The sequence below is a fragment of the Anticarsia gemmatalis genome, chromosome 26 (genome assembly GCF_050436995.1).
Source record: "Anticarsia gemmatalis isolate Benzon Research Colony breed Stoneville strain chromosome 26, ilAntGemm2 primary, whole genome shotgun sequence".
NCBI classification, from domain to species: Eukaryota; Metazoa; Arthropoda; class Insecta; order Lepidoptera; family Erebidae; genus Anticarsia; species Anticarsia gemmatalis.
The window spans coordinates 234846-253892 of record NC_134770.1 but is presented as its reverse complement, the minus strand read 5'-3'; the positions used below and the strand labels follow the sequence as shown (position 1 = coordinate 253892).

Here is a 19047-nt window from a genome sequence, read left to right as displayed (position 1 = left end):
TGTCGAGCTGAGAAAGTCATTGACTCACACAAAGACAAATTATGTAATAATTAACACCCACACACTCTCGTGAGACAAGAATTATTCGTCATACTTGAAGTTAAATTAAAGTTAATTTTTAATGCTTATTAAGTTATCATGTTCTTTACTTAAGCTTAACTTTTGCGTAGTTGTTTTTGTTCCTTATGTTTTAATTGTAAAATATGAATACAGGCCAATGATGATGATATTTATAAGTTATTTGGCCTATAAAAGTGGCCTATATATTGCTTCTTTTTTCAGTTTTAATTACCCAAACTTTTAAAGTGATACTGATATAACAAATATACTTGATAACCTCCAAGCATAAAATAATTTAACAGTAGAAGAATTTTTAGCTAAGAAGTTGACCGAAATGTTTAATTATCGCCATATCAAGCTTGCATAAATCATTGCACTCATGAGATACAAACTTAGACAAACTATCGTCTTATATCAGCCTGTGAAACTGGGCTAAAAGTATATAGGCCAAAATTGTGACACAAGTCTTTGTTAGAAAGAACTCAAATACCAAATGAATCATTCATTTATGCTCGCTCGTGGTACTTAACCTCAGTGATCTTGTGACCTGCGAGTGCAACTGGCTATGAACCCCACACTAAATTTAAACAAATATCATACACTCACTTGTGCATGATTTTGATCGAATTATATTAGGTAGAGGAAAAAGTATTTTCGCATTATAGCATGTATGAACTTGTAATAAAATCTTTTCTCTACACAAAAAAGTTCGATATTTAGGTACTTACGTCACGAGCTCACTGAAAGAAACTAATGAACCGTGTACTCATTTGTGATTCTTGAAGCCAAAGAGATTTTATTACAAGTTCATATATACTATAATGCGAAAAGACTTTTTCCCCGACCTAATATGAATAAAATTATATTTTTATTAAATGTTGGTCTTGAAATTATATAAACTTAATTTCACCAGTTATTGTGTAGAATCCTTAATAAAGTTTTTAATGTAAAAGTTGGATTGTTTGTCTTTGTCTGGATTGACTGGCCTGGCTTTCACGACGTAACCCGTTAACTGATTTCCATGAAATTAAGTATGGATATAGTTTAAAACTAAGGTCAAATATAGGCTACTTAATTTTGCAAAAATCTGTCTTTTTGCGAGTAAAATAGGGGGTGAATATTTGTACAGTAATTGAGGGCCGCAGGTCATTTACTGTGTAATATAAATACTGGAGCTTTATTTCTTAAAACTTAGTTGCTCTTTAGCGAAATATCAAATTCGATTCTTATATTTCGTCTGTCTACTAATTTATGCTGTGGCTCGTAGACTGTTTCTAAACTAAGCAATGGGGTCAAAGAACTTTAGATTAGCTATTTTATTATTTTTATTGATACACGTGCTGCTAAGAAATATTTTCTTTTTCTAGTCTTTATAGCATTATAAATAACAAGAAGTACAATATTTTGACTCCAGCATTAGGCATTCTCTAATTTCGGGAAAAGATCTTTGCCCAGCAGTGGGACAGTAATGTGATAAACTAAAATAAATAATACAAACACGTCTTAGAATACCTGACGTTTCGGCGTGTTCGCGTTAATTCCCGTATCCAGTAGCTCGATTCTCTACCACTATCGACTATCAACCACCGGCTAGCTATCGAGAAATTTTGTATGAAAATCTGATTAGCGCTCTTACCGGGCCTAGTAAGAATTATTTTGGCAGTACATTTTAAATGTCAAACTTTCGATACACAACAGTACTGACTGTAGGGAATCGCGATACTAATATTATAATAAACATGCAACACGAAAGTTTAAAAGTTACCATTAGATAGATAAATAGCCCATTACTGTCCATGGGAACGGGTCTCCTCCTAGAATGATGGAGGGGCAAGGCCTTGAGTCCACCACGCTAACCAAGTGGGGACTTACTAGTAGCATAATAACATCAAAATAAAACCAACTTAAGGTTCAAAACAAAATGGTGGCCGTTGACCCACATATTGCAACAATAGAAACCCTTTTTGGACCTCCGCCGTGTTGCGAAACTATTTGTTGTTCAAATTCCTAAGCACTTTCCTTATGGCAGTATTACACATAGAACTTATTAGTCATTTTATAATACGATTTGAAATAGGTAACTATTCGAATGACTGTGGTGCAGTGGTTAAGCACATTACTCAGTTGACTCAAATTTATGGTTACTATTCAGTACATTGCTGCTTTGATGTAACGTGTTAATTACTATAATCTAAGGGAGAAAACAATGTACAGCAGTGACTTTAAAATAGTTTTAACTGAGATTCATAATAGCAACCCAAGATGACGTTTGGTTCTAAAGAAAAGAAAGAGGTTTTAATTTAAAAAAAACTAGATTTTTCTTGCGACACAATCAGAAACAAACATAAATATAAGCTTTCACGCTTGTAATTTAACAAATTTTTGTTTCAATTTTGGTTACTAGTTTAATTCAATAAAGAAATTATTCCTTTACTTATTTATACAAACATACAAATCACAGACGCGACAACTTAATTAAACAAGAGTAAATTAATTCAGCAACTATCACCTGTCCTTCTCTAACTAGTAGCGTTAGAGAGAGATGGAAATAGTTGAGAAAGAAACTAGTTTCGCGCCATTTCTAACCGTAGAATAACCGTCAAAAGAGACAAAAAATATTCACATAGTGATTGAGTAGATATTATTATTATAAGGAATATTACTAAGATTATTTAAGCATAATAATATTATACCTATTTTGTAGAGATCAGTAGTTTGCCTTTACATTTGGGCCAGTTTAAAGGTCGGTGGCTAAGTGTTGGTTAACTTAACCAATAGATAAAGTGATAATAAATGTTTGAATGATACAATTGTCCATTTCACCTGATAACATACATACATACACGCCGGTTCTACCCGAAAGTGTAGGCAGAGGTGTATGAATTACACCTACGTTTCGCGATTATCTATGTTAGTCCCGTGTAATAGGGGGCGAGACTATTGGCTTAGACCGGGCACGTTACCAAACTCCGGGCTACTTTTGAGAAACATTCTAATTAAGTAGAAAAGACCAAAAGTACTTTGACTCTCTTGATTTCGCATACTCTATAGACCGCGCTTCAGATGCAGTCAAATGTTAATAATAATTATTTAAAGACAACCTTCACTAAGAAGTGCTCTTGTGACTTTTATAAACATACAAACAACGAACACAAAGTATAACCAGAGCCGAAACAACTATATGTAGATCACACAAATAGGTAACTGTTCCCAAGTAATGTGTTCATATATCATTATTTTCATCCATCCTTTAGAACATAACTACAGAATTATATTTATGTTTACCTGTCTCATTCACAATTGCTATACATGTATAGCCCTTTACATGCAAAAGTAAACAGATTTCTACGCGACTCGATGTGTAGAGAAAACTCGCTAACGATATTACATCACTCGTCGATGTGGGATTTTTCTACGATTACAACATACAAACTGGTTTTTAGAAGTCCCTTGCGCGCTCTTTATATGGCAAATGTGGTGTGGCGTTTGAAATAGATTCATTAGTTTAAAGTTTTCTTTATATTTCTTTATTTATTGCGTGTTTGGTGCTGTAGTTTACGTGGGCACCTCTGTGGAATAACCGTATCGTTGTGGTTTTGAATCCAATTTTGGGTATTATATTATTTTTTACGGTCCCATCTAATGCAGCTGAATATCAGTATTTTACATGGAGCGACTGCCTGACCTCCACAGCCCCGTTACCCGAGTTACAAAATACTCTGGTTGTCAGACTTTCAAAGTACTAACTACTAGTAACGACTATCAAAGATCTTTTAAAATGACAACCGGGATGTTTAATTTTACGTGCCTTCCGAAACACGAAGGAACTTCGTACGTATAATATGGTCACCCATCCACAGACCACTCTCGATAAGTGTAGCTAAAAGCCTGAAAGATTTTTCTGCGCGGTTGTTGCTACTATGCCATGAGCTCCTTTATGAAGTAAGTATACGATAGATAAATAAAAAGCCTTATAACTTAAACGGTACCCATTAATGTTCTTCTGCTGGGCAATGGTCTCCTCCCGAAATGAGGGAGGGGTTAGGCCTTGAGTCCACCACGCTAGCCTAGTGCAGGTTGGGGACTTTGCATACCCTCAATAAATATATTAAACAAATTAAGCATGCAAGGTTTCCTTACGATGTTTTCCTTCACCGTTAGAGCAATTGATAATTATTTCTTATACACACATAACTTCGAAAAGTCATTGGTGTGTTGCCTCGGATTCGAACCTGCAACCAGTTGCGTGGTAGGTGCCAACTTAAACCACTCGGCTATCCACTTCTCTTCATATAACTTGGGGCATATTATTATGTGGACGTGCATACAATCACGAAAGCAAATAGGTACATGAATCATTCTAAAATAAGTCTGTTCCATTGTTTTCTTAATAATAACTTTTATCCTTAATCCTCCATTACCTTGTAATAAAACCTAATTAAATGTAATAAGAATATATTATATTAAACTCAGTATTGTATTAGAACCGGTTTTCTGATGGTAATCTTTGTAAAATTAATTTTTCATACAAATATTTTCCCATGGTATAATTTTGGTATTATCAGATGCATATAATGAAGTTTTGCAATCGTATATTTTTGCGAAGGAATACCTATAATATGTATTACGAAAATTATTATTCATACTAATAACATCTGTAGAGAGGTCAATTCTGTACATTGAATATATTAAAAAAAAACCAATGGGGGATGTTAAGAAACGGATGATATCAAATTTGCAATTTATAAAATGTTTGTCTGTCCGTCTGTACGTCCCAGTATCAAATAAAATCTACAGGTTGGATTGCGCTGAATTTATTTATATTATATTAATCTGTTTGTTGACCTTTAGCACCTTCGTAGTGTAAAACTAACACAAATACTTAATAAGAAACTAACGTTTATTTTCATAACTTTTAAACTCTCGCGTTGCATGTTTAATGTATAGTAGAATACGGGAATTAACGCGAACACGCATTTTACCTTAAAATGCCTAACGTTTCGGCGCAGGTTGCACTCGCCGTGGTCCCAGGCAGTCTGCCTGGGACCACGAAACGTTAGGCATTTTAAGGTAAAATGCGTGTTCGCGTTAATTCCCGTATTCTATTATACATTAACGTTTATTTTATCCCTAATGTGCATTAAAGTAGAGGTGCGCTCAAGGTTTGAACCTACCCTCACTCCAGGAGATCTTTCCGGCATCGGGACACATTTAAATTTGAAGAAGAAAGTCTATTACTTTGTCTCTATTGCGTCGAATGTTCTGAGGGGAAGAAAGTGTTAGACCCGGATCATATTATACGGTCCGGGTTCGGAAAACTGAAACCCTTCAAAAACTCTTAGACTAGCAAGATTTCGTTCACCACTAAAAAACTGACTTTTAAGTACAGTCTAACATCGTGATAAAATCTGATAGTTCTTTTAGTGACAATTCTTTCTACCATACACATAACTTTGAAGAGTCATCTGTCAAGTGGAGTTTTAGTTTAGTAGGGCTTTTTAAACTTTTCCGTGGGAACCAAATGCATACTTAGTTATAACTTATGATCTAATCTCCCCCACATTATCGAGACCTTGACTTAAAATTCCATAACATTTCCTAGCCACCTGCTTCTCTCAGGCGTGAACTCATATTATGTAGTAAACAGGAATATATACAGACACACGTGAGTGCCTTCACGTGGTACTAGAACATAACATTCACTGCACGTGGGCCGTTGGGAAAGTCACCATCTGGAAACCAATTGTTTATACTTCGGCCTTCTAGTTTCTGCTTGCAATTTTGTACGCGTGTAAAATATCCTTGTGGTCAAAAGAATCATATTTGATAATGCTATATAGTACTTATATATTATAATTATCGGTCTCAGTCTGATTGTAACTTTGTCTAGGAATTCGTTTGTTAAAGTTAAAACTGTACGCTGGACCGTTCAAAAATTTTGCTAACCGCAGAAGGGCAAAGATTGCCAAAGCTATTTAAGCTACCCAAAGGCCTTTGACGTAGCCTGTGGCTGTTTTCTTCTATCTCTCTATTTATCTATCGTATGATTAATGGTCAACCTAGTGTCAATGTTGTTCAAGCCGCCCGAAAGGCCTTTGACATGACTAAACGACTCTTATCTTAATTGACAACAACCAGGGCCGATTTATTACATACTCTCCGAAATACGTTCACCCGAAAACGTTCATCTCATCTATATCCATGCGGCCACCCATCTACAGAATGTCCACACCAAGGTTGCTTAACCCACTTGCTCGTCTACCAACCAGTCACAGCAATTAGCCATGGGCGCCTTAAATTGAACAAAACTTCAAACATACACTGTTTACTGTAGTTTAGATTCACAAAACATCTATTATTCCGTTGCATTTGTAAAAAATATGAAGCAAAAACTACTACGTACTGTAAGATATTAGCGTCATTCATCTAACGTCAGTGGAGTGTGAATTGTAGGCCGATCTGATAAAAAACTAATCTACTTTGTACCTGACATTGACACTGGTGGAACTAGTTCGTGTATTACCTAGGTGCGTATAGAATGGTATTATTGAATGGTATGCGTTATGCAAAACTGCTAGTCACTGTTGATCCATATTTATAGTTGACTGCTTTCGGCGCAGTGGTTAAGGTCGCCACGCCGCTAAAGTTGCGTTGATAGGTCGCTCGTTCGATTCTCACAAGGATTTTTTTTTCGATCCGCAATACGGCGTTTCGGGTCTGGTTGTATTTTGTGTCCGATGTTTGTATGTTTGTAAACGTCCTCGCGATACAAGGGCAATTCTGAGAGCGGGACTGGTCTTTAGAAAAAAAAGATTTGTTTGGTTAATGTCTATCTTTCAAGCGAGAATGGCTGAACCGATTTTGGGTGAATATAAAACTTGGAAATTAACGAATTTTACCTTGAAATTCCTGAGGTTTTGACATAGGTTACGCTAGCTGTGGTCGCAGGCAAATCAGTGATGAATTCTATTAAAGATATGCCATCAAAAACATTCTGTAAAAACCTCAAGTCTCGCCGTAAAAAGTTGTGAGATCTATATAATACCAAGTCGATTAATCTATTTAGTCTCTACTTAAAGGACCTTCTGTCTTAAGTTATTACGTATGTTATTATCTTGCCAATTAAAAAAAAATACCTTTAAAACAAATAGATCGACCTAGCCATCGCATGATTTGATTATTAGTATGTATCACACTACACAGCACGACGAGAAGTTAATGCTCCTGAAATGTTAATGGCGAATTTGTGTTTTCTTGCGATGACCAAGTCGATCTATTCGTTTTAAAGGTATTTTTTTTTAAATTGGCAAGATAATAACATACGTAATAACTTAAGACAGAAGGTCCTTTAAGTAGAGACTAAATAGATTAATCGACTTGGTATTATATAGATCTCACAACTTTTTACGGCGAGACTTGAGGTTTTTACAGAATGTTTTTGATGGCATCTCACTTCTTTTTGTAGAGCGAACATAAGTCCAATTTGTATGGAAAGACGTTTTTTTTCATCATACAACATATTTTCCTATGGGAATGTTGTTTAGTTTCATGGGTTAAACACCCTTACCCACCCTATACCCCCTCCCGTTATGCCTCATATAGTAGGTACCTATTTACACCTATTTATTTTATTTTCTACAGTAATAATAATTCATTAACTGTAAATATAACCTTGTAATCTTATACATTTATATGGGATTACAAAGTTATTGTTGCAGTTGGTGTATTTAGAAAAGTGGACCGAAATTAGAAAATATTTAATTTTTCCCATGATTAAAACACTAAACCCTATTTGTATTCTAAATTTGAAGCTTCTAAGTCTGCTAGAAGTACCTTAGACTTTTGATGATCGGTGAGTCAGTGAGTCAGTGAGTCAGTGAATCAGTGAGTGACAAAATTCAAAATTTTAACAAGTTGTCATTCTTAAACTACTTGTTCAAATTGACTGAAATTTTAAATATACCGTGTTTATACAATGACTGATAAGTTGCTGAATCCAGGCTTCTTGTTTTATCCACAACGAAATTATAGGGGTGTCAAAAATAGCCCGAATTGCTTCGAGAAAAGGATGTTACGGCCGTGCCGCTTTTTTTTTGCTCGACTTGCGGGGGCACTTCCGTGCCCCCAGATAATGAGTAAAATTTAGGTCAGAAAATGTACTTTACAACTACATAGTTACATTTCATAGTACATAGTTTCCAATGAAACGTAGGTTTCCGTATCATTATAAACACGGCAAAACAATAATAACCCCCTTAATGATACCATGAAATGCAGCGAAGTCTCAGTAATACGGTCCCGTTTTTAACCTGTGAACACAGAACCCTAAAACAGAACATTTTCAAAGCGGTATCATCAAAAACATTATTAAGAGCATCAACAAATTGTGCAAATCATTAATTGTCTGAAGGAGTTGATTAATTGATATATTTGATACTCTAATAATAGTATCACCTCATACTTTTATAAGTCCGTCCTCAAGACGATTGTGGACGGGAAATGACGTCACTTCCTTCCAAAAATAGCGTCAATTGACCCCAGCTATAACAATTAAAACAATATCTTAATGGGACTTGCAATAAGATTGATACGTTCATTGAGCTGAATGCTGGTTCATTCATAAAAATTACACGTGACCTCTTAGAAATAAATATATACGTAACATTACGCCTTTTATACGTGGAGATGCAGGTAGATATTTAAGAAATGGACCCACTTTAAGCCTTTAATAATGTTAGTTTCATGTAATACGGGTGGGCCAATTGCCATATACTGGCCACGTGACAAAATCCTGGTCAAGGTCACTACTGAGAAATTTTATTTATTTTCAACATACATACTTTTATCATTACAGATATACTGAAAATATTATATTCAAATATTCTAATGTAAAAAAAATAAAAATCATCAATAATTCTTTGCTCGACCCAAAAATCGAACTCCAGGCCTCATGATCAATAACCGTTTAATAGGTTTATAGAGAACCTACCCCTGGTCGGTCACCCATCTTTATACAGTCAGCGCCAAAGGTTACTTAACCTCACAGACCGTTGAACACAACTTGTTATATATCAATACACCTAACATTAACTAAATAAAGACATAATAATTTATCTTTATTTTAAATATTCACACGTAGAGTTAGTTTTATTGTAAAAGTCACGTAATTAGAAGTTATTCGCATAGCAAAACGTATTGCTCTTGAGCTGAGCTCAGCAGTTTTGTATGTAGAGGTGTGTATTGTGATGAACAAACATACAAATGTTAGTAACTTCACGTGATTACATGTGAGCTTTAGTTTTCTTGATGTTGGAGTCAGTATATACATAAATTTAATGGTTTTAGTTGCAGTGACTTCAGATCTAGGTTAAGCAAAATTTTTTTTGTTATCCTCCATTGTAACTAACTTCAGGGTTTTTATGTGATTTCTATTTACAATAAGCATTATATACAAACCAGAAATTCTCAAAAAAACATATAAATACGAGTAAATAATGTTTTCTTTATATTGCCATGTCTATAGGATGCTGCAATCATAAAAACTAAAACTATTAAACTCATATTTTGAACATCGCGATAAAATTAAATGTTACTGTAAATTGATAATGGCTACGCAATAATCGTTACATTATAATTATATTTGAAGCAAATAATGTTATTTTCGTATACACATTGATTCATTCATAAATACACTTCAAAAGTCAGACTGCCTTTATAACTAAAACAGTAGTGTGTGCTACTGCTGAACGTAAGGACTCGGGTTCGATACCGGGGCGAAAGTTTGGTGATATGCCTAATATAAAATTGAATAATTACCTTAACTAATAACTGTTTACTATGTACTTAAACATTTGTTTTATTCAAAGAAATTTGATTAGTGTGGGTATGTTCATAACGACGAAACTAAACGTCTTACTAGCCCACAACTTTTTATCACAACCGGGAACTAAACTGCATACCGATTGCACTAACCATTGCTCAAGCCAAGCCGGTCAACAGGCTTAACTAGATCAAAGTGATTTACACTTATTGAGATCTACTTATGTACTTATGCCCTTTTAAAACCAATCTATTCGAACTTGAACAGTTTTTTACATGAACTATGGGTAAAAAACACCAAACATTTTTTTCTTTTGTGATAAAATTGTGACAAAAAGTAAAGGACGATATGACCCACTTTGTTATAAGTTATGAGAAATAAGAAACACTATGTAGAATTTAATAATCTCTCTGATTGTTTGTTATTTTTCATCGTCAAACTGTGAATCCGTATTTGATAAATAAGTAAGGAAAACGTTTAAAACCCGACATCAATCGCAGGCTACGTTTTTTTTCTGAAACTCAGCTTGCAATGGAAAATAATCATCATAAAAAAAATATCAATTCAATATTTTTTTATCTGATCACGCTATCAAGCCCGAAGTTTAGGATGTAGGTGTTCCAGATGTTTGCAAAATCATCCACTTTTTCTCCTATACAATGTTAGTCCTATGTAATAGGAGGTAAACCTATTGTAACATACGCAGGACACAATACCAAGCTATAGACAACTCTAGAAGATATTTCAACAAAAAAACATCACCAGCAATTTACCTTGCCCGGGGATCGAACTTGAGTTGACATGTCACATACATTATCACTATAGAAGTAGTAAAAAAATAGTAGTATATTTTACTGGCTGGCTTGCGTCACAAAAGAGCAAATGGGTTTAAATTTTCCCCGTTTGTGTAACATTTTTTACTGGTACTCTGCTCCAATTGGTCTTAGCGTGATGATATATAGCCTATAGCCTTCCTCGATAAATAGTCTATCTAACACTGAAAGAAATTTTCAAATGGGACCAGTACTTTCTGAGATTAGCGCGGTCAAACAAACAAACAAAGTCTTCAGCTTTATAATATTAGTATAGATTTTTACCGTTATGGTGTATTAAAAATTCTTGAAGGGTTAATTTGTACATAAAGCCTTATGTAAAATTATACGGAATGACGTGAAATTATGCGAAATTACTCATTGTACAGACAAAGGAGTTTTGCTGTGGTTTTGATAACTGTATTAATAAATTGTAGGTTATTTTATTGTTCTTTTCGAACAGATTTTCGTGAGTCATTTGACGTAAATCGTTGATCTATTGTGTATAAATGTGGAGATCTTGTAGTTATTTTCAAGGTATATAATCATTTTTTTATGTCATTTAAACACACATGCTTTGGCACCGACTTTTTACGTGCCCTCCAAAGCACGTAGACGGTCATTTCAAATACCACGAAGCGGTCACCGATCTTTTGAATGACCGCGCCAAGGGTTGCTTAACCCATTGACCATATACAGACCGGTGAGCGCAACGATAATGAACGCCCCAAAAGCATAGGTATATGGCTTTTATTGAGGAAAATCAAAACAGTGACGATATTTTTTCATGACGCATGTACGGCCCATGAAATGGAGTAATAATCATTTTAGCTAAATATTTTATAGACTTTCTAAGGATGATTAACACTAAGTCATTATACGTAAATTACCAAATTACTTTAGTGTAATTTTTTCGTTCTAAATACATGATACATTATTTTTAATTGTGCCTACGGGACTTCAGTATTGTAATACCAGACTTTTAAAACGAAAAATACACAAATGCAAATATGCGTATTGTCCAAATCAAGTGCATTTTGATGTAAGCCCTTGACACAGTGATTAATGGTGATTGCCTCTTCGTAACTCAGAGACGCGGCGAGATATTGCGAAGGTCACATAGTTACCTAGTCAGCCAAGTAATTCATTTTTATAGAATAAAACTAGTTATACCCTGAAGCGGTTGCAGAAAGGTTTTAATACGTCTACTTTTCGAAATGGATATTGTTAGTTACATGTAACAGGAGGTCTTTTTTTTCTACCTACTAAATTAAACTCCAGGACACTATATATTATCTATCTACTGCATTTTTTAGATTACATACACTATATTATCCATATTCTAACAACTAATTTGGGAAACCTAATATCTGTTTGAACGACCCGAGAATTAAATCCCGGACCTCGATAAGAGCAGTCACTTAAGCTTGATTTTAGGTAGACCCTTCCACTTTGTATTTAAACCAGGAATCAAATACCTACTAAACTTGGTGAATAGACTGTTGTTTTCCTACCAAATGGACCATAGAGGCAGTATTATATCAGTTATAGCAAACAGAATAAAATATACAAGTTATCCCAGTATTCAGTGATGACGTATATTAGTTTATTCGTTTAACCATAAATCATTGGCAAGGCCCTTATCAAAACCGCAAACTGTTAACCGTAGTGTGCTGACGTCTTAAACGATGGTATGAATGAGACCACAGAAATTTTACAGTGCAAGGTTAACCTATGGCCACTTGTAAAATGTCGAATTTTTTAACTCGAGGCGTAGTAGCCTGATTTTGTCACGGCTCCAAAAGATTGCAGAATTAATTATTCCGCTTTTTACCTTTAGAAGAAGGAATTTAAAACGGGAGACGGGACTTCTTAAGTACTCGTTAACGGCATGATGATCTTAAAGGCTCACGATCTTAAAGGCTGCACGATAAGTAACATGTTAACTAAGGCCTGGCAATATCGCTTTAAATTTCGCGACTTACTCGTATATCCCTATCAATAAGCAAAACATGTAGTACGATGTCCAACAACATTGCGGCACTTCCCCCGCCGTCTCTGGCTACACATGTTGCAAGACATTTTGTTCCCAAGTCTACTCTGGATTAATTCTAAAATTCTGATTCTAAAAAGACAACTCCCGCACTAAGAATTGCTCTTGTGTCGCGGGGACTTTTACAAACATACAAATAACGGACACAAAGCACAACCAGACCCGAAACAATTATTTGTGGGTCGCACAAATAATTGCTCCGTGTGGGAATCGAACCCACGACCGCCCGACGCAGTGGTATCGGCGTGGCGACGTAAACCACTGCGCCACAGAGACAGTAATGTCGATCGAAGTCTAGCAAAATCGCGACACTTCACCAGACATCATAGGTGACACATGTTGCAAGACATTTGTCCCCTTGTCCCCTAAGTTAATTATTTTGCTTTTGGCGCCGTTCTATTATACTAGGTGTCAATAGAAACAATGAGATATCTTTAATGAAGCAATTAATTACAGTTTTTTATAACATTGTCGTCTATTTATAACAAACAATAGACGTTATGTAACAAGATGAGTCAAGTTATTACATAAATTGTATAAAACTAGAAATAAAACTAGTTATATGCGTTTATTGAAGTTTAAACTATTATTGAACAGAGTCCCGTCGTTTTGTTGCTGAATAAAGATTAGAGATGAAACGGATAGTAGTTTGGCCGGATACCGGATACCGGATATTCGGCAAGCTACTAGGCCGGAGCGCCGGATATCCGGCTGCCGGATATTCGGCCCTTTATTGCATTGACGCGATCAGTTTGATTTGAATATTCGCGCGGTGAACGAGATCGGAAATATTCACGCGCATTCGGCGGACGTAAGCGGAATCGGGTCGACTCGGGGGCGTTCGAGTGTTATCGCGCGTGTCAATTTGTGTTTGTTTCTCAGTTCGTTTGTTGTTTATTTCGTTGTTTATCACTTGTCGTCGTGATTTTATGTTTGAATTCTGATAGATTAACAAGAAATGTCATCCTCAAAAACACGATCGCTAATATGGCAATATTTTGATTTAAACAGTGACGATAACAAGTACGCGGTATGTTTGTTGTGTCACGTTAAAATTTCTCGAGGTGGTGAAGGAAAAAAGGCAGGTACGTAAGTTTTAGAGGTTATGTTTTTGCTTCAATTGAACGAAAAGATATGAAAACAAAAAAATATGTATATTCTTATATTCTTAAACTGATTTTGTTAATAAACAAACTTAGTAGGTACCAGTATAACAAAATTTTGGTCAATGTGTCGTTTCATTTTTATTTTCATTACGTACCTACTACTACGGCCTTACTTGAAATTAGTTTAAATTATTTAAATAAAACGACATTCACCAATTTTATGAATGCAAGTTTATGACTTTAGCTTTTTTTTTATTGATGTACATTGTGAATCGGAAACCTTCAATATTTTAAAGTATGTTTTTTTTTGTCATTTATTAGGTACTTCAGCGATGAGTAATCATTTGAAGTCCAAACATCCAGAGGAGTTTAAATTGATAAATAAAAAAAAAACTGGTGAAAGTTCAAAGCTTGTTACGGCTCCGGTACATGTCGTTCCCAGCACAAGTGCATCGTCATCATCAGCAGAAAAACAACTAACACTGTCGGAATCGTTTGAAAGAAAATTACTTTGGAATGTAAATGATGCCAAAGCCCAGAAATATCATTATTTAATTTCAGAAATGATTGCTCTAGATAACGAGCCGTTCAGTATCGTAGAAAAGGTTGGGTTTAAAAGGCTTCTAGAACAAGCGCTACCTCGTTATGAATTACCAAGTCGCACTTATATTTCTCAAAAAATTGTGCCCGATATCTACAATAGAATTCACGACAAAATTAAAACAAACATTTCAAAAGCTATTGCAGTTTCTGTTACTTCTGACATTTGGACCTGCCTGCACAATAGTTCCAGCTTCTTGAGTTTCACAGCCCATTGGTTGTCTCCGGAATTTCAACTGCAACACGGCGTTCTTGCTATGAAACCGTTTTCAGGATCACACACTGGAGAAAATATAGCAAAGGAACTGAACGCTATTGCTGCTCGCTGGGATATTGATAGAAATAAAATTCATTTACTAATCCATGATAGTGGCGCTAATATGGTAAAAGGAGTTCGAGTTGCAGAGTATGATTCTGCTAGATGTTTCATACATTCACTTCAGCGAGTTGTTATTGAGGCAATGAAGGTCCAAGCTGAAGTATTAGACGTGATTGCTACTGGAAGACGTCTAGTAACTCATTTCAATCATTCAAGTTTAGCACAAGAAAAATTGCTTGCAATTCAAAAGGAGTTACATTTACCGCAGCATCAGTTAGTGCAGGACATCAACACGAGGTGGAACTCTACCTACTACATGGCAGAACGCTTGTTGGAACAAAAAAGGGCTATCTCTCTTTATGTCGCTGAACATGACACACTCACTAATTTGACGATACAACAATGGGGCCTAATGGAGCAGTGCATAAATCTTTTAAAACCATTTGAAGAAATAACGAAAATTACAAGTTCTGGCCTTTCCTGTATATCCGAGGCGATTCCGCATATTTCTGCATTAAAAAAGTATTTAGACAAAAATGAGACTGCACAAAGAACACCAGACTTAGCTCGTATGAGAGCTTCTTTGAAAGCTGAATTGGAAAGTCGTTTTAAATCCTTAGGAGATAATCCAAACTACCTAATTGCTACCTTTTTAGACCCAAGGTTCAAGTCAGATTATTTAGGAGTTCTTGAAACTGAAAAAGCCCGACAGAAAATCATGATAGAGTATATAAAAAACTCTTGCGAGGAATCTTCTTCTGACGGTGAAAGATCATCGCCATCTTCAACACCTGCTAAACGAATGAAAGAAGATGAAACTGGATCCAAGGTCACACGTGAAGCTCATGACACTTTTTGGAACTGTTTCGATGAAGTGGCAAAGGATAATAGTAGTGAAGGCCACGATCAAGAAAAACAAAATCCAATTGCTAACGAGATTGACTTTTTTTTAAAGACATCTCGAATCGATCGCAATCACGACCCATACATTTGGTGGTCAGTTAATCAAAATCAGTACCCGCAGTTGTCAAGATTTGCTAGAATTTATCTTTCAGCACCTGGCAGTAGCGTTTACAGCGAAAGGCTATTTTCAGAAGCTGGTCTGGTATACGAAGCCAAGCGAAGTCGCCTCTTACCAACAAACGCGGAAAATTTGGTATTTATTCATCACAATTTGCCACTTGTTAATTTTGAGTATTAAACTAATAAATATTAATTAATAAAACAAACATTTTTGATGTGTGTGGAGTATGATTTGCCTTGTGTAAAAATTTAACTATCCGGTATCCGGCCGGATACTGTATTACTATCCGGTATCTGGCCGGATAGTTAAAACAAGGCCGGATAGGCCGGATACCGGATAGTTACCGGATATCCGTTTCATCTCTAATAAAGATGTACTGAGGTATAAAATTATACCAGGTTTTAAACCTGGAATAGTTATTCATAAGTTTATGAGTGAATGACCCGCGCAACTTCGCTTGCGGCTCATAAGAGATAATGGGTCAAAAATTGCCCTTTTTAGGAACATTGTTTACTGGTGCTCTGCTCCTATTGGTCGTAGCGCCATGATATATAGCCTTTAGCCTTCCTCTATAAATGAGCTGTCTAACACAGAAAGAATATTACAAATCGGACCAGTAGTTCCTGAGATTAGTGAGTTCAAACAAACAAACTTTTCAGCTTTATAATATTAGTATTGATATTATCCATCTGTCAAAGACCTATTTTGCATTGATTATTTCTATTTATTTTTATTCGTTCTGTCTTTCGAACTGGCGCTAAAATAATTATTTGTAACTCTGATAGCTCTTATTTAACCTAAATAAATGAGTTATGTCTTGCAAAAAGTCAGGTGGGTAGTACTCGTAACCGGCGGTCCTGTATGACAAGATGTATGTATGTGAATAAATGAAGGTAAGTTTGTAAGGATCATACCCAGTGTATAGGTATAGAGCAGAAAACGCCAGAAACAGACAAAGATCTGCTCCTATGATTTTATGTATGTATAAATAATTTAATTTCACATTTTACAAACATACAAATAACTGTAGACAACGGCCACTAACACAATCAGAAGCTAAACAATTGTGTAAAACATACATACATACATAATAGTCGCGTGTGAGAATGAACCTACGACATCCGGTGCACTGACTGTTGAAATAATATGGCGTGTATTTTAACTGTTTCACTATCTAAATATTTGTCACTACTTGATTATAGAGACCATCTTGGAGAGGCCCATTTGTCCGTGTAAAATTATCAAAAGAAAATTCTTTGTTAATCTAGTTTAAGAACAATCTGTGCACCGAAATAAGAATTAACTAATCAACGAATAGACTCTTCTTCGCATGGTATAGTACCAAATTATGTGAAACGGAAAGTCAAGGGTTTTAATTAGGCTTTACATAAAATTCGCGGCATTAAATAAGTTAGGACTTGCAATTTAACGCGATAGTCATCTCAACTTTTAAACTCTCGCGTTGCATGTTTAATATACATACATATAATATTGATATATGGATGCGGGAATTAACGCGAACACTCATTTTACCTTAAAATGCCTAACGTTTCGGCGCAGGTTGCACTCGCCTATCCACCTGCGAACACGGTGAGTGCAACCTGCGCCGAAACGTTAGGTAACATTTTAAGATAATCATCTTTCTTAAAGATAGCATAATAATAATTTTTGCTCACAGCTAGTAAGTAAAAAAAAACATTTTTTTTTCTTGATTGATAGGCTTCGAATTGATAAGATGACTTGGTAATTTAGTCGGAAAGTAAATACTCATAAACAGACAGAGGTAGGTATGTACTTTCGCAGTTACAATACAAATAGGTAGTATATATTCACTTCACAATACCATAGCAAAATCGTGTCATTATAAAAAAATATTGATTGATTGAACATCAAATATAAAAAGCCGTTGTTTTTGTTATAACGTTAGATCATTGGAATTAATAGAGAATTACGTCATGAGGTTATAGTGAAGATGATTTTGTATGCCAAGATCATGAGATTGTTTTGTAGATTTTAAATAAATATTTGTTGGTTGGTACCGGCCATTTGATTATATTTTGAGGTCTTAGGTTTGATTCCTGGCAGTATATTGTTGCCTTACTTTAAGACTTATTTTGAGTTTCTCTTCTGTTAACTATCTCGGTTCACATGGTCTCAGGTTTGATTCCCGGGTCGCTTATAGAATAGAGTATTCTCAATAGTATCTGTCTGTCTCAATAGAGTCTGGTAAAGTATCCAAAGTGACTTTTTTACGGTTACACCTTGAGTCCACCACACTGGCCAAGTGCGGGTTGGTTTAATTTTGTATAATGCAAAATTTGGGATGTTAGTTCATACACTTCTGCCTACCCCATCAATCTAATAGCCAACATGTATACTTTTGGGAAGGTATCACCGTATACATAAGTCCCTCTGCTTATCCCTTTAAAGTTACAAGCTTGATATAACCCTACTATTTAGTAATACTACATTTGCCAATATTTTACACTCAATACCGTTTACTCACAGTAAAACCGGATTTTATTTAAAAGAATATATTTATTTAACACAAACAATAATATACCATAACACTACTACATAAGATTCAAATTACTATGACATAATCAACTCCAATTCATAACATTTCACACATCCCTTAGTTAAAGCATTTTGATCCTTAAAAGTAAAGTAATAAAGTCTATTTCTAATATTGTGTGTGATATTTTTAATTCCAAGTTAACACTCTACATATGAAACTTTGCTAAGCTAATTTGAGCTTTGTAGTCGTAGTACTAAGGTTGGTTTTCAAAGGAATGGTTAGTTATTGACAACTTTGTACGTGACTGAGATTGCAGAAACGCATTTAATGGTTTAAAACCCTCGTTGCATGGTCAAAAGATTGTCAATAGAGCAACTAACGTCAATTTTCTAAATTATTTCAATATTGAATATAAAAAAGTATGAAATTAATTGAAAATGAGCAGAGTTGTTTGCTGTCTTAATAATTTCAACTCCTAGCTTTCCTAGATTCATAATAGCTCATGAGAGTAGGCATAGATAAATGACTCTAACTACAATACTTTCTCTTTTCCATTTTATTATCATCTAAATGATACTCCTTAGTAATCTTTTTAATTGGGAACCAAACAGTTAATAACCATATCATATATTGCACTAGAATTTTGTTTATTCGAATCATCGGGCTTTTTCGGGCGTAGACAAACTGTCTCTATAAAACTTGCTAAAATATGTTTCTTTTGATGCATCTCAATTC

At 35.1% G+C, this 19047-nt stretch overlaps 1 protein-coding gene across 1 annotated transcript; it reads left to right on the top strand.

Annotated features, from left to right (window-relative positions):
* Positions 1-13390: 13390 nt before the first annotated feature.
* LOC142984225 (zinc finger BED domain-containing protein 4-like) lies at positions 13391-16161 on the top strand. The gene is made up of 2 exons (XM_076131674.1): positions 13391-13830; positions 14173-16161. Exons 1-2 carry the CDS (start codon positions 13704-13706, stop codon positions 15969-15971), a joined length of 1926 nt encoding a protein of 641 aa, XP_075987789.1. The 5' UTR covers positions 13391-13703; the 3' UTR covers positions 15972-16161.
* The last annotated feature ends 2886 nt before the right edge of the window (positions 16162-19047 follow it).

What these genes read in the sequence shown, in the direction of transcription:
- LOC142984225 (XM_076131674.1), top strand. Translation starts at nt 13,704, where the DNA reads ATGTCATCCTCAAAAACACGATCGCTAATATGGCAATATTTTGATTTA. An exon ending in TGGTGAAGGAAAAAAGGCAG is followed by an intron (nt 13,831 to 14,172) that starts GTACGTAAGTTT and finishes GTCATTTATTAG; the next exon opens with GTACTTCAGCGATGAGTAAT.